The sequence below is a fragment of the Atractosteus spatula genome, chromosome 7 (genome assembly GCF_055471065.1).
Source record: "Atractosteus spatula isolate fAtrSpa1 chromosome 7, fAtrSpa1.hap1, whole genome shotgun sequence".
NCBI classification, from domain to species: domain Eukaryota; kingdom Metazoa; phylum Chordata; class Actinopteri; order Semionotiformes; family Lepisosteidae; genus Atractosteus; species Atractosteus spatula.
This window is the reverse complement of record NC_142712.1, coordinates 6,586,502-6,610,477: the sequence shown is the minus strand read 5'-3', so window position 1 is coordinate 6,610,477 and position 23,976 is coordinate 6,586,502. Positions and strand designations below refer to the sequence as shown.

Here is a 23,976-nt window from a genome sequence, read left to right as displayed (position 1 = left end):
AGGTATATTTATTTAATTTTATATTGAAGTATAGGATACATTGTTTTAAAAGTGCTACAGTTCAGGCTCTTAGGATTTCCATTTGCTATACAGTGTATTGAAGCTCTTTTTTTTCAGATTTTTTTCTCCAGTACAGCAGAAAAGAGCATCTTCTTTTCTGCGAATCTTTTATTCTTGGTTTTTATGGATTAACAATAATTTCCATGTCTAAGACGTCCGTTGTCAGAAATCAGAAAACAACAGAAAACAACATTTCATTTCTAAATTGTTTCTTTATAAACAAGTGAGTTGGTCCTAATAAATCATTTTTATAAATAAAAATGGTACCCAAGAATTAAATGTATATGAGGATGTTTATTGGGTATTTAGATATAGTGATTTGATTTAACAAGCTTGGCTGAGGGCCACCTGGCCACAGGACAAGGAGACTGAGACTTCTCTTACTTGTCTTTCTTGTATTTTGTATGTAAAATGATTCTGATATATATTCATTCATAACGAATTTGTTGGCAGGCAAAGAGACACATTGCAGATGTACAGATCCCATCATAATAATCAACACTATCTGGTTCTAGATCAATATATCATTTATTTTTGATAGACGATTATACACAAAACCTTTCAATCTTTACAATTAGAATTTTTACACCTACACCAATCAGCACGTTTATCAAATTACAAAGTCGGTAAACTGTATTTTAATAACTGAGCTTACTAAATCACAAGACTAGTTTTCTTATTATTTCACAAATATTCAGAAAAGGCTGGTGAATCAGCCTTATTGTATCATTTGATTTTGAATGTTTATAGAAAAAATAAAGAAAATGTATCTTGGTCTACATATAAATTAAGAATATTTAGACAATTTTAAATTTGATATTAAAAATATGTTTAATTAGCCTTTTAGGCACAAAATAATAATTAACAATGGACAGTAAAGTAATTTACAAAGCTGAGGTCTAAGTTTCATAATGATCAAAATATAAACAGAAGTGGATTAAAATTCCTTCGACTGTTTTGTAAATATACCTCTTTGACTTTAAAGGAGGTCTCCTAAGTCACTTCACAGTTTTATTCTAAAACTACGTTGTTTATAATGTGACTACAACTATCTAAAGAGAATCACAACCTTCAAAAACAATCATCGGCTTCAACATACCTAATTAAACTTCATAATGCAGAATATCAGTTTGGTAATTTGTTGATAGTTTGGTACCAAATGCATGACGTACTGAAGTTAAAACCCTTAGCTATGTCCAGATACTCATGCTGGAATGAATGCTGGAGTTGCAGACAGGTAGGTTAAGTATCAAAGACATGATAGGTGAAGTTCTCCTGATTGGGTTTGAAGCTGAAGTTGTAGTGGCCGATCCGCTTCCTGTAAAATAAGGCCACCACTGTCAGGGTCACAAGGAGCAGAAGACACAGGAGGACCCCCAGGACAATGAATCCTGTCTCCCGGTGGGAGTTCAGCGTCTCCTTGGTCACCGCTTTGGGAAATGAAACAGAAAGATAACTGGTGAGAACAATGCCAGAATCATCTGAGGTAATCACATTCTGTACAGGAACATCAAGGGCTAGGACCCTACACCAATGGGAACACCCGAGATTCATTCATATCAGTTCAGAGTAGCTGCCAATTTTGAAGGTAGTAGTAGTTTTGTTAGGGCTCTTTAGTAAAGCGTGTGACATTACTTGTGAAGCTTGCGTGAGGAGAAGAAAAATTATGATTAGTGGTTGAAGAGACAAGTGAGACACCTGGGAAGTGGAAGGGATAATGAGATTATTTTTGTATTTTTGCAAACTATGCAGTCTAGTGGCTTGAAGTTGGCTTTGTGCTCAAATATATAAATGTACTGCCTGTGTGCCCAGAACATATGAAAGGAACTAACTTTTGTCTAGTCTGCAACTTACATATGATTAATAATCATATATGGATGCGTTGTTGTCTTATCATTCGTTCAGGACATGCCGTAGTAACTTGTTTGTTTTAAGGTATAAAAGATTAATTCTTGTATTGTTCAGGGATTTCGGTGGTTGCAAGCTGTTCTCCCATATGCATATGAAATAAAGAGACTTCTACTACACAGACACCTGGACTTTGTCATTTGTATGACACAACATGGTAGTGCCTCTGTCTGCTCAATTCATTTAAACCAATTCAAATGAAAATCTTTATTCAAATACATTGCCAAAATTCCCAAATTAAAGAGGGATGGGAGAAATAAGGATGAAATGGGTTAGTATGAACCCAAGGCCTTTTTGAGTCATTAACGTTTTTGTCACAAAAAAGTAAAAAAACAACTTGCATTGATCTACACAAGAGCTGGATGGGTTCTTTTAGACCTACTTACCATGTGAAGACCTGTAGATGGGTCCCCAGGAGGCTTGGCCAATTTCAACAGCTTTAATAGACCTCTCTGACCGCTGTTCACAATGCTAAACAGAATTGGTTTAAAATGGATTCGCATTTTATTATTTCATAAAGAAAAGGTTGGATCGTTTACAAAGTTCAGAATCTCTTTCACATTCTACAGAGCTGGTTTCATGCAAATTGTGAGGTCTCGGCCGCAGAGGGGATTAAAAAAATGCATAAAACTAAATATGTGTTCGAGATTGTTCTGTCTTCTGTGGCCTAATCATAATCACCTGCTCACTGTTTAGAAGACAGACTGCTCATCTAGGAAACTAACGATCCTTGACAACCTGTATATATGTATGTATACTAAACATTCCAGTGACAATATTGAAAAGTTGTGCCATGAGTCATCTATCACCTTATATAACTGAACGTACTGGGGTGTCAAATATTCCTGGATTTATGATTCCTCCCAAGGCTTTTGCCAGCACCCGCATCTCAAGACTCTGTTACCCACAGTGGACACAGAAATCTGAATGGATACGCAGTGAAACATCTGAAAATGTGGAATTTAATACTTTGCCAATAATATAATGAATTAAGTAATTGACACCCAGTGACACTATACTGTAAACAAGCGCCGTCTTTCGGATGAGATGTAAAACCGAGGTCCTGACTCTCTGTGGTTATTAAAAATCCCAGGGTGTTTCTCGAAAAGAGTAGGGGTGTAACCCCGGCGTCCTGGCCAAATTTCCCATGCCTCCTAATAATCCCCCTCTATGAATTGGCTACATTACTTTGTTCTCCTCCCCCTCTCCGATGGCAGGCGGAGCGACGCACCGGTTGGAGTATTCTCGGTCGCATTTAATGGCAATGTCAGCTCAAAGATTTGGTTCAAACCACCTAATGGAGACAAGCGGACCCTGCTGATGCGGGATTAACGCTAGGATGAGAGAGAAGTAATTGACACCCAGTGTGTCTATTTACAAGCAATGGAGGTTCTATGTGGCCTATAGGGGCAGGTGACTCTCTTCTCAAAGGCCAGCCTGTCACATTGCCCTCTCCCAGCCTGCGCCTCGTAGCCATTGCCCATTGAAGCGAAGTTCAGACACCTCTAACAAAACCACGAGCCACTCCCCACACTCACTTCCTGTTTCTTCTATGATTGCCTTAAATGCAAACCACAGACTAAAGATCGCCTCAAGGAAACAGCCACTGCCATCAAAGCCCTCACCAACATTTAATTCAAGACGGACACACTGCCTGGCAATAACGTCATCTACATCCAGTACAGTAGTGACCCCTGAACATACCGGGGTACCTCGACATGTCAGAAGCTACAGTATTCATCTTGTGTTGATGCTACAGAACCCGAAATCACGGGCTGCAAGGCGTTTGCTCTAGAGTTGATAAACAAGATCTGTTCAAATCTGGGCAGGCTGTCACGGGAGCCTGGGGTCATTAAAACATATTTTTGAACAACAGTTCCAGAGATGCGCCGCCCCAACTTTTCTTTTAAAATTTCTTAACACTGTCAAAGCAAGCGACTGCTCACCGGTTTGCAGGAGGTTCCTGCAGTCTCGATACAGATCTGGACTTGACAGTGCAGGTAGATGACGCTGTGGTCGACGAAGGAGAATATGCGCAGAGACAGACGGGCTTTAGTGGAATTCCCATTCTCTATTACTGTGGTGTAAGTGTTGGGAATGGGACAGCTGAAAGGAGGAGATAAAGGGATCAATCTTCATTCACTTTCCCTGTTTGTTTCAGATCGTTCTCTAGGATAACACCACTCCAGTCGGGATTCTGAATGGGTGTTTGTTGTTGTGCTAGAAAGTGTGTTACAGTGGCATAATACACAGTTAGAACCCACCATACATCAATTTATGCCCATCCCAGTGGCTTCGTGTTTGATAATAAAAAATCTAAAAGCAAAGGCATTTTGAAACAGCAACAGTCCAGCTTGTCAACTTGAGATGCAATGTCAAAATTTTAAAACTAAACTCACTATTTAATTCAACTTGCTTGTCCGTTAACTGGTTTAGCCTGATTTAGCCAAAGTAGACAGGGACAGAAGGAGTCATCCGTATTGTAGGTTGTACACATTTACTTGTGCCATGCCTTGTGGTCACCCTATATGACTGAATGTACTGGGGTGTCAAACACTGTAAACAGGATCTTATTGGAAGTGGAAGGTAAAACTGCAGTGAACGTTAGTTTTTGGAGCTGTTTTGCTTCTGTGGTAGGTGAGTTGGTACTGCATCTTGCAGCAGCATGGCCTGCAGACTCAAGGTGAATCCCGCCTAGTTTTGCCACCATCAGTGAATGGGTGATCATTTGTGACAGCCTTCCAAAGTCAGACAAAGGAAGAGGAGGCCTACCTGTTTTTCATGAACATGTGAGTTGTAGGGTCAGAGGGGCTGCTGGTGGGGGTAGCCCAGCACTCGTTGAGGATGAGCTTGACCTGGGTCATCGTCAAATTGATTCCCACTTCAATGAAGACTTCATCGTCTGGAGACAGGGAGTAATTTTTGGGGAGCGGAGAAGTTCCATTCAGCAGTTGGATGGTAGCCAAGAAGATCCCTGATCCTTCAATGATATCCTTTATCATGTCAACCCTTTAAGAATAATACATGAAGGAAAACCACAAGTGGCAGGTGCAATCAAACGGTTATTGTAAGAGAAATCTCCTTTCTGTAATGGGGCTCTAAGGCTGCAGTTAAATAAAAAACACATATTGCTCACTACTTGGATAGTTCTGGAAAACGTTAACTGTATTATATATGCAGGATCTGAAAGAGAAGAAATGGTAGTACAAAACTGACATTCGTACTCTACTGAATTATACATTTCTAAAGTTAAAGTATCTGCTGTTTTTTAATTAATATTGTAAATATCAGCATAGCAAAAGTGTTGTAAACAAGTGTAATGTCTTAAAATGATCAAAAAGTCAATAAAGTCTTGAATTTGAACTTTCACAAATAATGAATCCTATCAGCTCTGGGTATGTAACAATGGGACCTTTTTTACAAATAATTGTACAACAGACAATATAGAGCTTATCAGAGCACAGCTGTTTACAGAAATCTAAAAGGGGAATTAAGAGATCTTGTTACACCACCACAAGATCACATCCTAAAAGTGTTCAGATTCCTTACTTTGACATCAGTTTTCAGAATGTCCTGGAGTCTGTCCAAGACGTTAAAAGAAACATAGAAGCCCCAAAATTATAGAGCACAGGGTTTTTTAGTTTTCTCTCCACCTTGACCTCCAGTGACTTAAATTACCTCAATAATTTCTTTAATTGTGTGAAATATAACATTTTGTACCAGCTTCTAGTTCAAGGATAAATGTTTCCTGATCCCAAAAGCCATCGGTATTTTGGGGATCAGGATTAGTGAGGTGATTTGCTGGAGTTTTATCACATACAGTGGATACTCCTTTTCCAGATCTACTGTAGATCATTTTTGTAACTAGAGGCACAGCGTATAGTGTTTTTTTTCCTTGCTAACCATCTCACATAAGTTGGTCACATGACAACAATAATGATAGCTGGCAGGACTTCAGTCACAAAGAACATGATTGTTCTTCACATGAAGGACATGACACAAGATGAACTTGAGCTTCGTTGTATTACTACAGGACGAAGTACATCCTGGACCAGTGGTGCCAATATGTCACCTCATGCTCCTTGGCTGTGAAGGCAGCTTTTTAAGGAAAGTGCCCGGTGGCTGACAGCAGGACTCTTACCCTGTGGGGGTGTAGCCGGTGGAGATGAGCAAACTGTTGCTGTAGGTGCACTTGACTGGGATTTCGATGTAAACCCTGGGGGCAATGGATGAATCCACAGTGCGATTGTTGAGCAGCGTTGTCCAGGCCGTAGTGTGGGTCCGATTCTGAAAGGCAACACGCAATGACATAATTACCTCTCCTGATTACATTCCGTAATGGTGGAGGTCACCGTCATTTGAAACCAGCAGTGAGAACATGTGCTGAAAAAGGTGATGTTCAGTAAGTAATCAGAAAGGGAAGAACAACAAGTAAGAGGCAACAGTTTCTTGCTGCTACGGGTTTGTGCTAATACTTTTATTTCTGAATGAAGGGGTCTCATAATATTTTTACTCATTTATTTTCATTGCAAACCTGTTGTTGGTCAGATATTTTATTTTCGATCAGCATTTTTCATTACATGACCGCTATTTTCCAATATTGTTCACATTAACCACTTTTAATTCTTCTGCTGTTTCTGAGGATGATGCAACAAGGTAGCTGGTGTGTCCATTATGCTGTAGGTCTAGATTACAATAGAGCAACCCTAATGTCATTTTGCTCTAGCCTTGTATAACATGTCTGCATTTTACAACTCAATGCTCCCAAAACAACTTGTGTTTCCATTTCATCGTTCAGTAATCACAATGTGTCATTTTATGTGCTGCATTTTAAATAATTTAAGACTACACTAAGACTGATTTTTATAAGACACTTCTGTCAGATTTTAATGGTATCTACAGTAAATACAGCATTGAATTGATATAATTACCCTACAGAGCCAATCAGGACATTAACACTCCAAACAAGCAGAAATGAGCCTTAATGTACTAGATTTTTTTCCACTTTGTAGAGGAATGCTCATACAAAAGACAAAGAGCTCTCCTGAGCGCTTACATGCAGAAGCTTCGTGTCACAATTATCCCACATGGCTGTGAGCTTCACATGAGTTTCGTTGGTGCTGCTCAGGCCACACTCCGTCACTCCCAAGAACAGGGAGCTCTCGGCGATGGACTTCCAGGCGAGAAAGGCCTTTGCAACCGTGACTGAGATTTCATACAGCCGGCAATCAACAGTGATGGCATTATCCACATCCACCAGAGCCCAGGACGTAGGGTTTGTGTGTGGGAGAGGGGGCGCAGCTGCTGTGGGGGTCTTCGAGGTCTCCGAAATGGAGATGCTGGACGTCACAGTTTTCTCAGTCGCCACAGCTGTGAAGGGACACATGAGGACAATGTAATTTTACAAACATTGCACTGAAGGTTACAATCGGGGCTGCAGAGCTACAGTCCTGCTGGGTTGCTGTGCCAATCAGGTTTAAGTGCAGTTCAGCTTCTTAATGAGACAGGCTGATGTACAGTACATATTGGCTAACTGCAGCAGTTTAACAGCTTTTCCTGGCTCTCAAGGTGTGGCTGATTTGAGGAGACCAACCAAACCTGCTGAACGGCTGCCCTCTGGGACTGGAGCTGAGCACCCCCACTGACCAAATTTAGTTTCATTCTGTCACTAGATTTCATATTGTTTATACTGTAAACCTGTTCACATTAACACTGACGCACGGAAGAACCTGTCCAAATAATATTGTAAACTAAAACATGAAGGAATTAGAATAATAAACATTCTTATGAAAGGAGATAAAACTTCAACCATTCGACACCATGGGCTTGTAGTTCAGTTTTAATGAGTAACAATGTTGTTAATTAAAAAAAAACTATATGTAGTATATCATGTAAACTCTATTCTGTGCACCTATTTCCATTCAACTACTCACACATTACTAAAAATCCCTTTAGGCATGTATGCTGTTTGTCATGTATGTAGATCAGAAGCTATTGTCTAGAAAGAGAAGCAATTATAGACTGCAAAGAGAAGATGTGTTGTGTTTTATCAAAAGCACTATTATATGCAGAATGCAGTCAGCTACAGTATGTCTTTAGACTTAAAATAGCAGAACAGAAAATAAAACCAGTACAATAAAACCACGGTCTTTATGGGCCATCTAATGCTTTTTATTCCCAAAAATAACAAGGCTTAAGATGGGTGAAATATAGGTTCAAATTACTCAGATTACTAAAATCACTTAGCTATCAATCAACCGAATGAGAAAGGTGGGCCTCATCTTGTCTTCCACATTTCTTTAGTTCAGATCTAGAGCAAAACATGAAGGCTGGGCTTGAGGTAAACATGGAATTCTTATTTATACAAAACAAGGCTGCCTGGATATTTTCTGATCAAGACAAAGCTGCTTTTATTCATGCCTGTCTGAGCCGCAATTACTTCCAAAGTACAGCCAGCTTTTGAAGTGATCCTGATTACCTGGGGTTCACTCAGATAATGCCTTTGAATAGGACTCTTTTTAAGACAAGGAAATAAAAGCACAAATGAGGTTCACAAGAAAGTTAATTGTAAACAGGTGTATGTGTGTGTGTACAGTTCCGTATTTGCCATCGATCAAATATGTTAGTTTATTCCACAGGTCGGTCAATTGTCTGGAAACATAATCGTCAAGAAACACATTTTTCCTTATTTACTTTCTCTTTCCAAGTCACTGACACAGTAAAAGTGTAATATACACCTTCCAAACATAAGGTGTGGAATCTGTTCAGAAGGCTCATGGCCTTTTAATGACAGAAATTCTCTCTGGTTGTTACATTTATCCAGCAAGTAATTGAGTAATAAATTGCTATAGTAATGCGAGGTTACAGTGGTATGGACATATCATGAGGAGGGACGTTGAGGAAGTAACAAAGAGGGTAATGGAATTTGAGGTGGAAGGTAACAGGGGAAGAGGCAGGCCTAGAAAGAGATCGATAGATTGTGTGAGAAAAGATATGGAGGTATGTGAAGTGAATGAGGAAGATGTGCTCGACAGAGACAAGTGGAAAAGAGCAACCAAAGCAGCTGACCCCAGGACAGTCTAAGACTAAGGCTGTGAAAAAGAAGAAGAAGAAGAAGAAGAAGAGCTTAGTTAATTTTTTCTACCACCCCCATTGCTCAGTGAAGCAAAAGAAAAAAGGCTTTGCTGTGCTTGTGTTGATATTAGAAATAAAAAAACTGAAAAACAGTTCACGGAATGGGGGCAATTCTGTTTCACTTTCTTCTAGAGTGATAAAAACGCAAGATAATATTCTAAGGACTGAAAATGTCTTATTTAAGAATTGCATAGTTCAGTGAGTAAGAACAGGAATGACCAGTCTTTGCAATCTAACTTTCTTCTTTGCAAAAGTCAACTGCATACAGTATATACCATAACAGCAGTAAAGGCCTCGCACAGTGAAGTTCGACAGCACAAACCCATGCAAGGAAGACAGATGGAAGTATGTGCATGCCAGTGAATGCATCATTATTAGGGGAATGGTTGCTTTAAAGCTATAGCAGTCACGTCTGACACTGGAGAGCTTAAGGATGTGACAGAAACATGATTAGCGAGATAGTATCAAACCCCTAAATCATATAGTCAAAGCATTTAAACAATGTTTAACCAACCACGATGAAAATGTTGCTTTGTCTTTTCTCTCCGTGCTTCGAACGGACTGTGTATTCAGATGCTGATCAGCTTAGTTAGACTGTAATCACAGTATGGATGTTCTGTACAGATGGGAGCTACAATCCTGCAACCAGCTTTACAAGCATTCGCCATCACTTACATATCAGGGGACTGAGGTCTAAAATGAGGCATTAGCTTAGCCCCCAAGTCCTCAATGTGGAACAACATACCACATTTCTAGGCAAATTGAAAAGGCAGAAGACCAGATTTTTAGCCAAGGAGTCTCAAATGAAGGCAGTGCAGTGCTGCTTCCTTTATGGGTAGCCAGCTGTAGGGTGGGAGAATGGAACGAAAGATTGATTTTTGCATGGACACTCCTGCTCGGGCTAACTCAACACAGGTGGCTCAGGCTCATGAGTTGCAGCTGCAGCCGCTGTTGTCATTGGTTTTGCAAGAGGAGGTCATTTTCCACCATATAAGGAAAAATCAGGGCCATGATGCCCTTTTACCCATGGAAAATCAGGGAAGTTTCCTTCCATTACTGTGGCCCTCCTGCAAATGTGTGATAAAAATAATGTAGATTCCGTAACAAGATCTCCAATAGACCAGGGATCTATAAACGGGAAAATGACAAAAACAAGAAGCCTTAAGTGCAGTTTCAGATTACCAAGAAAATAAAAAGGGGGGTGAAGGAGACCGACACAGACTCAGTGGGACAGGTCACAGAAACATTCCACACCAGGAAGCCTGTTTTGTTACCGTGAGATGTTGGCAGGTGGGGTAGCCCCTGCCACTCATGGTTTTCTAAATGGATTACAAACAACAGACACAGGAAGGAACAGGAGCAGAATAACTGAATAGGTCAAAGAGAGTAAATCAAAAAGGAAGGTGTACGGTTTCAGGAAAGTAGACAGTTTTGAGAAGTGGAATATTATGGGAATCTGTTGAGAATATCACAGATATTCTGCATAAAGAATGCAGGCAGAAGAATAAAATGTAAGCAAAACTCTATAGCAATAGCATGCTGATTTAAAAAAACATCCTTAAATTGAAGGAAAAATAGGGTAACAAGAAAAAATATATATATGACAGTATGACAGACATAGTCTTATCAGTAAAAAAGCATCTGGGTGATACAGTCTGGGTATACATTTATGGTTCTACAAGAGATGTTGTTACGGAATACTCAGCTCAGCTTCATCCATTTCAACTCTCTGTTTCTCCCGAAGGCACAAAGTTAAATCACATTCAAAACAAAACACAGTTGTTTTTTTACCAATATTCAAGGTTATGATGGTACTTAGAAAAGTTGACAAAACAACATTCAGAAAGTCCTGCACTGCCCTGGGTGTTTAGGTTCTGCATTGCATTATTCTATGAAGAAGCAACTTTCTTGTTTCACATGCTAACAAAGAATAGTTACGTCTATGATCAAAGGCTGCAGTAGTACTTCTTAGAAAAATATCGAGGCAAATTGCCTTGTAACAATATCATAGAATTTCAAAGAAATCATTCGATTGTTCATATAAAATATGCAGCTGTTCTTTAAAAGTGTTTTAATGTATTGAGACATTGAAAAGGTGAGAAAATAATTTCGCATGTAACCACGGCTAGAAATTCAGGAATTTGTTTATAAAAATGATGATCACATGATGAATCAATTTGTCGATGAACAACTGATAAAAGAAATGTCTGCAGTCTGTATACGAGGGCTATCAAATCCTAAATGGCTGAGAGTCTTCTAACCCCTGTTTACACAACTGGTGCAATTATTTAATGTGCTGTAGAACTGTAATACTTCTAACTACAGGAGGCTTCGCTGTTAATAAACTGTGTGTGTTGAGTGTTCAACTGCACAGGACCTTAAGAAAAATCTTACATATTCCTACATGCAAAAGCGATTAGATCAGCCACTTAATGGACTACTCGGGCTGCAATAAAGCCAGGAGGCAATATCCCCCAGGAAGACGAGACCGAGAGCCCGCGTGCGTGTTGTCACGACCTGGTGGTCGGTGCGGTACCTGCACAGAGCCTGCCAGGCTGGCTCGGGTCTGCGTCAGCGAAGCCGGGTCTGCAGGCGCAGCTGTAGCCCCCCACAGTGTTCTGACAGGCGGCGCTTTGGTGGCACATGTTGTTGCCCGATTCACATTCGTTTACGTCTGTAAGTGTAAGTGGAAATACATTTTATAGGTTAGTCAGTCAAAGCATGCTGGTTGATCACGTGATCGAGGGATCTGAGTACTTCGAGACTCCATCACTACGCGGCACACACAGTTCTCCCATTTCCAACAAGAGAAGCTGCAGCCCCTTCAACTAACAGCCTGCACAGCAGCAGTGGTGGGTGGTTCCAGATTTACATTCCAGTCATTTCCGAGAGCGATTAAACAATGAAGCATCGTGAGAGAACTGCCCTGACCGACTGACGGAGTGCAAAGATAGCAGGTGTGTGCAGAACACATGCGGTGTTTCTAGGATACTGTACAGCACCTGCACAGTGCCGGCCCGGCTGACTGGGGTCTGTGTCGTTGAATCCGGGCTGACAGGAACAGCTGTATCCCCCAACGGTGTTCTGGCAAATTGCATGAGGGCTGCAGGTGTTGCTGCCACTTTCACACTCATTGACATCTAAAAAGACGGATATAACACATTGTTATCGAAACGAATTGTTATCGTTATAGACATTACCTATCTGCCTAGATTATGCATCCTTACTTCCAAGACAGTACCTGCGTGAAGAGCCCGATGAGAAAGTTCTACTTCCTGCACTGCATGCTCAGAGGGCATACCAGCCAATCAACCTATTTCTTAGAGCAGGGGTACTGAGTCTGCAGCCCTTCCAGTCTGATCCAACTCAGTACTTTCAGACAACCAGCTCCTAGGTTGCTGCATTTATCCTGCTAATCGCTAATGGACAAATTAATGAGATGATCACAAAGCGCTGTAATTCAGTGGATTTGGAATAGTCACAGACTGATTCCAGTTCCAAAACTGATGATGCTTTTAGTTACAAAAAGTGTAACTAAACAACTCTGGCACCAAACGCCACCATAACGCCCTACAGGTTGGAAAAAAACATTTACTATTCAGACTGCATTCTTAGTCAAATATCATGAAACCAAAAATAAGTAGAGGAGGCCCTGCTTGCTTTTATCATACAGCAGACAAGCCTCTAGGGACTAAAGGATTGGGCAGCAAATCTGTGCTCTTTCCTGAACGTCCCTGAATTTGTACAGTAAGTGGATTTTTGTTAGAGGAGGAAACCCTGACCTGCACACTCCTGCACTTTGCAAGACTGTGTACTGTATATTATGGTCTACAGTAAATCAGACATTTCCTTAGGACCTGCAACAGTATCTTCTGTTGTCAAACCAGCTGAGCCATCTGTTACGTAACCATATTAATTTGTCAGACAGAATTTTAGGCTAAGATAAGGTGAGCTCCCTTATCACCTGGAAAAAAATGTGAACCCAGCTTGTTTTCTTTTGCTTGTGGCGGGGGGCATGCGTGCCTTCAGGCCAGCCTACCTTCACAGCTGCGCCCAGGCCTCGCAGGGTCGGTATCTGTGAAGGCGCTCCTGCAGGCACAGCTGAAGGACCCCCAGGTGTTCTCACACACGGCGTGAGGAGAGCAGTCCTCGTCCCCTGCCGCACACTCGTCGAAATCTGCCCAGACGCAAACAGCCCGCGTCACACAGGTGGCACAGAGACCGGCCCACCTCTGCTCGGAGGGGGCCGCGGGCAAGCGGCTCACTGCCCCTGAGTTCTCCCTGGCGCTGAGTGCTCCCGTGGAACACCGAGACCCCCGTGTTCCAGGGCATACGCAAAGAATTCCACCCTAGCCTCGTCTATCCCAGCATTCATCCTCGTAAGGTGACGTTACGCATGGAAAAAATCCAAGTTCAAAACTTTTTTTTTTTAATCATAACGAAATAACACCTCTTGGCGACTTAACTTTCTTAAACGCGCAATGTTTAATTTCACGTTGCGCTTTGTCCCGCAAGAAAGACGAGAGGCGGCGTGCAGCCCCGGACTGGTGTAACGTACCCTCGAGGCCCGTGCTGTTGCTGTCGACGTCGTATCGCGAGCTGCTCTTCAGGGAATCCAGGATAGCTGTGGACACGGCGGTCATGTTCTGGGCTAGGTCTGGCGAGAAGAGCACGAGGAAGTCCACCATCACGCTCCCGCTGCTCAGGCGGGTGATGAGAATCCTCACGGCTCCAGACTCCACCAGGGCTTGGATGTCTGGCGGGAGAGACTTACGGATCTGATGGAGGAAAAGGACCGTGAGTGAGCTCTTTCCAGCTGTGGGGCCCAGTACAGTAGAGACCGCACTGTACAACAAGCATTTCCTTAGCTCCAGTGCTGTATAAATGTGCAGCTCTGTTGGTCTTGAGGGTTATGCATTTGAAAAGGAAGGCTTCATCATAATGCGGACAATACAGTGGAGCCTCTTTCTTCACTTCACCTTTCCCAGATTGAGATTTCCAAATTTCTTCATCCATCATTCTCTTCCATTGTCTCAGACCAGGGGGTTCCCAGCCTTTTTTGTCAGCTGAACCCCTTCAACCTTTATTATTCGCCTCAAGTAACCCCCCCCCCCCCGAGATTTTAACTAAATCAAACCTTTCAATAAATGTAGATAGATGCTACAGCAACCCTCTTAACATGTTTGTTTTCACTTTTTCAAATATTGATATTACTACTGTTGTTTTTCTGATTCTTATTATTACATTGTTCTTTTTTAATTGGACTATTTAATTTGACGCTGACGTTTCCATCACAATCTCACTGGTTGGGAACCTTAGACTAATACCTGCTTGTGATATTCTGCTTCGTTTACACTTTAGGCCATGTAAGTTGTACACACACATATACATGCGCCCTAGCCTGAACAGTACAGTACAAACTGGTAGATCTGATATCAGGAAAACCTTTCTTGGCATTTATTACTTTCATTATAGTATAAATACCAAGAGAGTTTAGCGCTGATTCAGCAATGTTCTGTTCAAGGTTAACTGGTTGAACGAATAAGCACTCCTTAAAATAAATTAAACATCTTAATCATATACAAATTAGTGAAAGGAGAAATAGAGGGGCGGCAGGAATTTTCCTGTAATGTTTTTAGACGTGTTAAAAGTGTGCACATTGGGGCACTGCTCCCGTTTTTATCTCTTTGATCAGCTTTTTTCTGTTCATTTAGTCGATGACATCCTAGGGAAAAAAAAGAAGCTGTGGCAGATTCAGGGAACATTTACATGCAGAAGCAATTCCTAGTCTGCATGTAAAATGAACCTAAAAAGAGTCTGAGCTTGGTCAGCGGCTCACCAGCTCTTTAATAAAATATGCAAGAAGTCTAAATGTATGGCCCGACTCCACAAGCCACTGTAATCGAGCTTTCGAAAGGACCTTGATCTCACAGTTTTTTGACAGCCTCCACAAGTACATCATGGGAAGCATACTGTTTAAAGTAAATATTGCGGCATGCAAAACTGCTCGACTACACCCACCTCCATCCAAATATCCCGCGTCAGATTGAAATACTCTCCACTGCTGCTGTTTCGTAAGGCCTCTGTAAACTGCACGTTCGTCAGCCGGGATCTTCCTCTGAGCGCTTTTCCCTCTGTGGACGACCAAAAGTACCACCTGTCATGTCGAAGGCTGCAGATGCATGCGAGTTTAACAAGAAGAACGTCTGCAATATGCGTGCAACACGCAAAAAAGCAGTCCAAGTCCAAGTACGGGCTAACTGTCTGAAAGTCCAGAGAGGTTATAGGAGAGATCAACAGATCAGGACATTTTGAAACACAATTTAAACGCACCGCGACTCATGAAGCAGTGGGCGCAACTTGAAACTATGTGGAAGAGCATTTTTAAAACCAAGAACAGGAGGCGCGTCTTTGCCCAAAGAGTTGTGGGAGTGTTGAACGAGCCACCCAGCCATGTTGTTGAAGCCAAAATCTGGATTGTTTGAAGAAATGGCTGGATTTCAATTTGCCTCACCTGTCTTGACGTCCTGAGAGGTGGCATTGCCTTCCTGTCCGCAGGCCCTGGAGGTGACCCTGACAGTGTAGAGCACGCCAGGATCCAGTCTTGTGGCCTCCCAGCTGAGAAGCTCAGTCTCAGCTCTGCTCAGGCTCTGCGTGCCTCTGAACAGCTGAACCACATAGGCCTGCCTGCCCACGGGAGAATCCACAGACCACCGCGTGTAGAAACTGGAGCCCGTGACATTGAGGACCACCAGGTTTTTAATGAGGGCTGGGTCTGTGGAGGAGAGCAGGAGTAATAGTCAGTCAGGGTGCGTGCCAGTCTCGGCTACCACTCATGCAAAAGTGGACCTAACTTATTCGCAATGTTTCAGCCTTTTTCTTTGAAAGGGTACTTTGTGAAAGAAGATATCCAAGATATCTTATTGGATGTGTTTTTTTAAGGGATTTGATCAATAATTTTGAAATGATTTTACTAGTTTATCAAATTTGCTCACTGATTCGTTTGGAGACCATTTGAATGGGGTGATCTACAGTCACACTTCCTCATGCAGTGATGCAGGAAGATGGCCAAGAAACCTGAGTGACTGAACCCTGTGTGTATCACGCAGAGGGCTGGTATTATCCAGAGTTAGGGGGAATTATCCAACACCGGTGTTTTGATCTCAAGTCAAAAACCCCAAATGCTGGATTGTACATCTTCATGATGGTGAACTGGGCAGACCTCCGGGCAGGGAGAGAGTCGGCGCAGAGTCTGCGCAGACCAGGGCAGTCCTCCAGGGAGTCAGCCCTGCAAGCAGGCACGCTCACACAAGAAGCACATAGCATGCTGCATCCTGATCTCGTCCCGGTTGAGAACATTAGGTAGAAGATCAATGTCACACCAGGACAGTGGGCTTCTTGCAAAGCATTTTCAGTGGGAATGGTGTGGATTTGTGACCAGAGGTCTCGGCAGTAAGGGGTAAGGGCTCGCTGTCCAGAAAGTACTCACGGCAATTGGGGGCCAATGCTGTCTGGGAATCCGTGGTGAGAGGCGCAGTGGTGCTGGGGTACGATGCAGTTGTGGGGTGCTGTAAATGGTATGAGGCCTGCGGAGTAGTTGTGCTCCAGGGTGGCTCCGTTAATGATGTGGAATGAATGACCAAAGACCTGGCACTTGGAGAAATGGTACTTTTCACAGAGTCTGCTTGCGTGCTGGTCGTCAGCAGGGCCTCGGCAGACTTGCCTGAGCCGCCCCCTGCGGCTGTGGAGGTGGGAACCACGGCAGAGCTCAGACTGATGCCTCCAGGGGGTGAAGAAGCAGTGAAGGGGCTGGGTCTGTCTGGAGTCTCTGTGACGTTCCAGAGAGAGTCGGTGCTGCTGGACCGCGACTCCGAGACCGCGGTCAGGTTGGTCCAGGGGCTCTGTGTCGGAAGCACGGGTCTTGAAGTGACCAGCAGCACCGTGGCCCAGTCGCCCTCCAGCTTCTGTTGCGATGTCGCTGGGGATGGTGGATCTGTACTGCTATTATAGTGTGTCTCACTCACAGTGCTGTTTTTTAACAGGGTATCTGTAGCCGAAGCATCAGAAGAATAGTTGTGTGTCCATGACATCGTTGTACTACTTGTGAAGGACGGCGTTGTTTCTTCTGTGGGATCCGCACTATAAGATGGACCTTAACAAACAACACAACACTTCCCTGCATTAGAACATTTTTGCCGCAGATTTAAGATCTACACTGCCTGTAAAGTAAATGTAGCTTGTGCTAAATATTTAATTCTGCATGCAACACAAGCAAAGCAGAACTCTTAGTAAACTGTGCAACCGATCAAGGGGCATTTCCCTGCTTTACAAAAGCTATATGAAATCCAGACCTTGTTTTTTCTATATCAAGCTTCCTATAAAAAAGATTTAATTACAACAATTCTCGTATATCTAGCAGTCAGCTCAGAAGACAGCAACTACAATTTTACATAATTGATTAAATGCAATACCTTCTGTGACAAGAAATTAAATGTAATTCCTTTAAACTCTACCTGCATCTAAATATATTGGGTTCATGTTTTTCTACCAGCTTTGGTCTAATCTTTTTTTATGTGAGATCTTCACAGAATTTGATAACCACACGCACGGAGATGAATCACTGCAAAATTCCAAGCTGTACCCAACATGTCTTAAAGTCAGAATCAGCAAAGCACCAGACACCCCAATGTCCCCCACTTACCTAAGCAAGCTGTGACTGTTCCGTTGGGGCTTGAATCTGTAAGTCCTTCGTGACATGAACAGTTATAGGATCCCTCAGTGTTGAGGCAATATGCAGCTGGGGGACAGCTATAGAGTTCTTCATGGGCACATTCATCTACATCTGTAGGCAGAGACAGCATTTTAGACATGTTTTTTAGTCTAGAGATAATGCAGAGTGCCTTAACAATACTTGGAGTAGGTCTTTCTCTCCTTGCAAACATTCTAAACAAGAAAACCATTTACTTGATCATCTGTATGTTTTGTAGAAGACTACCTTTAACTTGGCAGGCAGGGTAAAAATTGCCCAGCAGGTGAGTACTGCTCGTTTAGTTTTAAGAGAGGAACATGCACCCCACTGTGGAACCCAAAACCGACCTTTCATAGGGAAGACAGTGAAATGGGATTTTCAATCTGATGCATGAGACCAAATATCTGATCTAATACCAAATCTACGAACACTTCACTTCCTCTTCCCACTGGGAAGAATCCCTTTGTCCATTTCCTGAATCCAAATTTTTAGTCCACTGTAAATTTGTATTCAAGCCAGGCCTATTTATCACAGAAAACAGTCCTCCCAACTAAATGAATGATTTAGTTCAATAAACAGTACATTTAATGAATATAACATTTCTTCTGAACAACTCAAGCAGAGAAGGTCAAGATCTCTTACACAGTTTACAAGAAGGGAAGTCTGGTAAAAGCTTCGTTTCCACCTTTTCTTTCAAGGTACTAATTAGCTATTGTGCTGTTGATATTAATAGCAAAAAGCAGACAATAGGTTTTGTTGGTGTCACAGAGACACTGACACGAACTGGATTATCTGGTTAAAATCTGGACTAGCAACCTCACATAATAGAACAATTTGACTTTCCGTTTTGTTTTTTTAAGAAATGGCATCTTTATGTGGATGTGAGGGTCTGAAGAGTTTGAAACCGGCTGTCTGCCCCTGACGGAGCCCCCAGCTGATGGCTTGAGAAAGTGGGCTCTGCGCAGCAGAAGTGCCGTGTCACTGCTTCAGCTCAGGTGATTCTGTTTTTGTATTGTTTACACAATAGTGCTTCTGACATGCAAGCGAATAGTTCCCTGATTTTCCCCGTAAACTGAGACAGTGATGAAAAAGGGGAAATCTGCAGTTCAGAAAGGCAAACGCAAAAACTGAGTGTTTATGTAGTTTCTTCTATGTCGTCAAATTGGGGAAGCAAGAAAAAGGCAAACAGAATAATTTAGGGTATATAGCCAAAGAGGTGGAATTTAAATCAAGGGCAGTCACATTTACAGTTATTTTATGCTTCAATAAAGTTTACAACACATAAGACCCCACTTACAATTGTGTTTGGTTTTTGTCACCATACCACAAAAAATATATTATAACCTTAGAAAGGCCTTAAAGAAGAGAAACAAAAACTCTCTTCATTCTGCGTCTTGGGGAATTGCCATATACAGGCAGGCTAAGTGAGCTAAAGGTCTTCATTCCAGAAACAAAGAGACAGAGTGCATTTAATTCGCATATAAGGGGGTACAGACAGGGACAACCCAGAGAACAGTTTCACATTCAGCAAGGAAACAAGGACAAAAGGTCACAACTGGAAACTGAAAGGGAATTTAACTGGGACAGAGAATAGAACACAGGTCTCTACACAGAGACTTGTGTGTGTCTGGAGCAGGCTGCCCACGTTCTGCACTCTTGAAACACCTGGGTGAAACTTTTGATTCACTTAGCAGATACGCTCCCAGACTGACGCCATACAGGCCCAATGACGTCCCTCTTGGCGACGACTGTGACGGAATGCTACACCCACACACACTTTGCAGGCCAGTGCGCGGCTAGAGATGGCAGCGGAGCAGGAGTGCATCGTGGGTATTACGACGTACTGTACAGCGGTGAGCTCAGCTGATGCGGATATTGACAGAGCGTCTGCAGCTGAGAGGAGCCAGCTGGCCTCTCTGGCTCGTTTGACACGATGGAGCTGAAGGCCTATGTGCTCCCCTTTCAGGATCCTGCTGATGTTGACCGAAAGTTGGCGAAACAGCACCCCCCACTGTCCCATCAGCCCGCGCTCTTCACCTCGCACGTCCACGGCGGACACCTCCTCGATGCGCTGGACGATGAGCTGCAGCCGGGCGGCGAGGTCGCGCACCGAGATGGGCCCGCCTGCTCCGACCAGCAGCTGGGAGGCGGTCAGGAAGGGGCTGGGAGAGTACGAGTGAACATGGTGCACGGAGAGAGCTGGAGATTCCACAGCCCCAGTCACCTGGGGGCAGAAGGAGAAGATCCCAGTCAGGCCCTGACTTGGTTCTCAGGTTCTTTGGCTCTGGGGAGATTGGTGGAGGGGATCACTGCACACTTCGTCAAAAGGCTGAATGACGACCTTTCATCCGTAGATGTTTATGAGCTCCTATACAGACAGGAGAGGCAGGTACCGTATGCACTATAGACCGCAAACCCAATGATTGGGACTCAATGACAGCTCCTTGTGCGATCATAAGGGGTTTAGGTTAATTTGTATTTTGCAAAAAAAAAAACCAAAACCTAAGAAGGTTTAAAGAGGCCAGATCTAGTCCACATTACAGACATTACAGTCCTCACCTAAAAATGCAAGAATGAACTTGCAAGGTGCTGTGACTGGAGCTGAACACCGAGGCATTAACTAGGCCTGGACCTTCATACACAGTCAGGACACTTGCGATACTGAGAGCTGTGAAATGCACTACGATGAGAGGTCGGAAAAACAGTTGGATTTTTTGGGTTCCAAACCTCTTTGGCGAAGTGCAATTCTGTAAAGGCACAACAGTCCTTCCCAACTGCTAGAGCAATGAGGAAGCAAAGACTACCTCACACAGAGTATTGTAGATAAGTAATAACATGGACTTCATTGGCTAGAAAAACTTACTACTGAGTGCAAGAGCCGCGTGTGGTTCAGGAGTCCTCTCTCCTGGCTGTGAAGCTCCTGGTAGTCCATCTTCACTGTGATAGTCACATTCACATACCAGCCTCTTTCTCCAGCTAGAAACAGAACCCTGGCATTATTCTGCACTTTCATTTACAATGCAAGCAGTCAAACAGGACAGTGACCAGCTTAGTTGTCTGATTCGGCCTCTGACCGATGATTTGAAAGTGAAGGGATTAAGAAATGAAGTAGAATTACTCATGAGAAGGACTATAAGACTCCCTGCGTGATCTGGACAGGTGTGTAAGAATCCGAATAGATGGCAAAACAAAAACTGTCTCTGGACTCGAAGACAGACACAGTTTATATTCGCTAGATCTCAAAGTACAGGATAATGTGGAGCTGCAGTTCTGTGTGGAATTTGTTACTTACAGTCAATGCTGGTAAAAAATAATACCAGTAGTACAGAACTGTACAATAAAAAATAGGAATAGTAATGCTTTCAATTTAGTTCCCACAGTCCGGAGAGTTTAATTTCTATCATGTTTTAATCTAATGAATTAATAAATAAAATCATAATACTGATCACTAGCAAATATGTAGTAATATCCCTACGAAGTTAAAACATGTATTTTATGCACAGAAGTTAATGACAATATATGAGTAGTTTAAAATAATATCTATTGTTCCTCTGTACGTACAGCTATTGCAAAACTTTCCAAACACTCTGTGTTGCCCTGGGTAAAACAAACTAATGATAATTGTAGCAGTAGTATAATAGCCCCCTCACACTGCCTGTGTCAGGCCGTCAATACACACTGTGAGTCCAGAAAGGAGCCAGGCCTCTCACCTGCAGCCAGAGGGCTTCTGCACTGTGAGCCACTGTCCGCTGGGCAGCACCTCTGCAAGCCCGGACAGTCAGTGTCCCACTCACAACTCAGGATGGACCCTCCTTCATCCTCCTCAGGGCAGAGGCCTGGTTTTGAGGTGAATTCCTCACTTCTGTTTAAAGCTGTAGGGGCAGATGACAGGGGCGTGAAAAAAAACCAAACGATTTCACTTGTTAACTAACGCCCTGAATGGTTCAACTGACTTAGTCTCCGGGCTGGGTTTTGTTGTTCAACAGCGCCACCTTGTGTTTGTGTTTAGTATTCCAGTTCACTTCTGGTTAACTAATGATGTGGCGCTGGAGCCATTTCTTAAAAGTCTGGAAGCTCTCCCTCCTCAGTACGTTAGGGCTGATTAAAAAACTTACCTTATCCTCTTCCTAGGAACAGAAGCAAAATTAGAAATATTCTCAATATGAGATCAAGAAAAAGCTCTGGTTCATACAAATTTTGTATGTTCTGGTTTGGTCTATTACTCTCTGGTCTACCTTTAAAAACTGCAGTCGGTTTATAATGCACATATATTAACGGGGGTATTGTATTTTACCGGATTGCATTCACCTAGTTCAGCATGAGGGCAATTACCCTGGTAGAATCGATTACATGGACTTTTAGCACTTGTCTACAGAAGAAAATGAATGATTTTTTAATTAAAATAACTATCTGGCCCTGCAGTTAGAGAAAAAGACATCTCTGAAAAACATGCATAAAGCCGAGGATTGTCCACTATTGATCTTTCCCAAGACACTTTCTTTAGAGCCATCGATCTATTTTCTAACCACTTCTTCCGATTCATAGCCGGAGCCTATCCCAGCAAGCACCTGGCACAAGACAGAATATCCCCTGGACAGGAAACTGCTTACTGGGAAGTAACGCTTCCTGGGAGGTAACACTGGGAAATACAATTTTCCTAGAAGTCAATTGACATACCAGTATGGTCTGGGATCCTGGGAGAGAGCTGGAACACCTAGAGGGGACCCACACAGATTGCACCCCAGATCCAAAAGCGCCAACCACTGCACCACCAAAATAATCATTCAAAACAACACTTTCAAGTAACAAAAACAAATGATAAAACCTAAAGTACTATAGATGGTGAGAGAATGGAGCTGATAAGCTAAAAAATGTAGCCAGACAAGTTAACTAGGACCCCTCTATAAAACATTATTATTATTGTTGTAGTTGTTGTTGTTATACAAAACAATAATTTAAAATAATTTTAGTTTAGTTTAGATTTAAAGCATTCTCAGACACTGACCCTAAGTTAAAGAAAGTTGTAGTAGGAAAATGCATAGTAGGTTGTCTGATCCCACACACTGAAACCTATGGAAAGCTCAAAATAGCTTGTGCTGGAATGGAAAATATGGAGCAGAAATACTGCACTGTTACAGAGGTGAATTGAGTAGCTGCTCTTGGGCCAAACAAAACTGTATCCTGTCCAAAACTTACGTAAAGCACAGTAGCTGCCAACTTGCTCGTATCCATCACAGCAGCTGGGGATCTCTTTGGTGACCTTGAGCTGCACAGTGTGATACGCTGTCTTATACCGCGTCTTCTGACATATCCTCCAGGGCAGCCAGCCTCCGCACGACACCCTCTCAGAATAGGAGGCTGAGTAAGCTACTGCTTGACTGGTGCTTTCCGTCACTCTTTGGGAGCACAAGTGATAGCCCGATAAGGACAGATCATACCCTGTAACAAGACGAAGACGTGCTCTGAAACCTTTTTACCAAGCAAGTTACCACCACCGTTTCAAACAAAAAGACACAGAGGCATAACATTGTCCGATTTCACGATATTGCACAGCAATTTACAAGCGGAAAGAGTTGCACATGCTGTGAGGGTGTAGTTCCTGTTTATCAGTAAACTGCTCCCGTCTATTTCAGAACAGGGGCTGTAACAAAGGTGCTAAGAACTTGTACGTGTCCAAAATCTACTGGGTAGTACCAGGTGCATAAAATTACACTGTCAAAGAGCATGCAGCACCCTGAGGGTGATGCTGCAAACGTTCACGACAAGGCGCCATAAATATGAGAAGGAAATACGTTTAAATGGTTTGACTTTCTCAAAATCTTTTTTCATCACACAATACCATAAATAAAGATAAGATAAACACAAAAATATTTGCCCAGTTGAAAACACAGATTGCAAGACCTTTCCCGAACGTCTTCGCCAAACGTTTATTTTGAAAACCGAATTGAATACCCCAAATAAATAGGATGATGATGAACAACTCTGCTCTTCCTGTAGGAAAGCAGGAGCCAAAGCTGTGTTTGAAATTGTGATCGCATCTTTCACCTACCTCCAGAAAAGGTGTTGTGTCCCAGAGTGTTTCCCAAGAAAAGAAAGACGACCCATACAGGTGAGGTTCTGCTCAT

At 42.7% G+C, this 23,976-nt stretch overlaps 1 protein-coding gene across 1 annotated transcript; it reads right to left on the bottom strand.

Annotated features, from left to right (window-relative positions):
- Positions 1 to 569: 569 nt before the first annotated feature.
- Positions 570 to 23,976, bottom strand: umodl1 (uromodulin-like 1). The gene is made up of 19 exons (XM_088921801.1): positions 23,901 to 23,976; positions 23,048 to 23,290; positions 21,562 to 21,723; positions 20,715 to 20,827; positions 19,889 to 20,075; positions 17,804 to 17,944; positions 16,592 to 17,254; positions 15,617 to 15,877; positions 15,124 to 15,236; positions 13,661 to 13,880; positions 13,142 to 13,279; positions 12,105 to 12,242; positions 11,639 to 11,776; positions 7,025 to 7,338; positions 6,110 to 6,255; positions 4,741 to 4,977; positions 3,915 to 4,074; positions 2,355 to 2,439; positions 570 to 1,490 (listed from the first exon to the last, which is right to left on the bottom strand). The coding sequence occupies exons 1-19, from the start codon at positions 23,974 to 23,976 to the stop codon at positions 1,303 to 1,305; spliced, it is 3,723 nt and encodes a 1,240-aa protein (XP_088777927.1). The 3' UTR covers positions 570 to 1,302.

Bases quoted from the DNA above. Each gene is read 5' to 3' on its own strand.
- umodl1 (XM_088921801.1), bottom strand. From the start codon at position 23,976: ATGAGCAGAACCTCACCTGTATGGGTCGTCTTTCTTTTCTTGGGAAAC. The intron at 20,076-20,714 runs GTAAGTTTTTCT...TTCTGCCCCCAG, and splicing joins CGCGGCTCTTGCACTCAGTA to GTGACTGGGGCTGTGGAATC. The intron at 1,491-2,354 runs GTAAGTAGGTCT...CATTTCCCAAAG, and splicing joins CATCTACAGGTCTTCACATG to CGGTGACCAAGGAGACGCTG.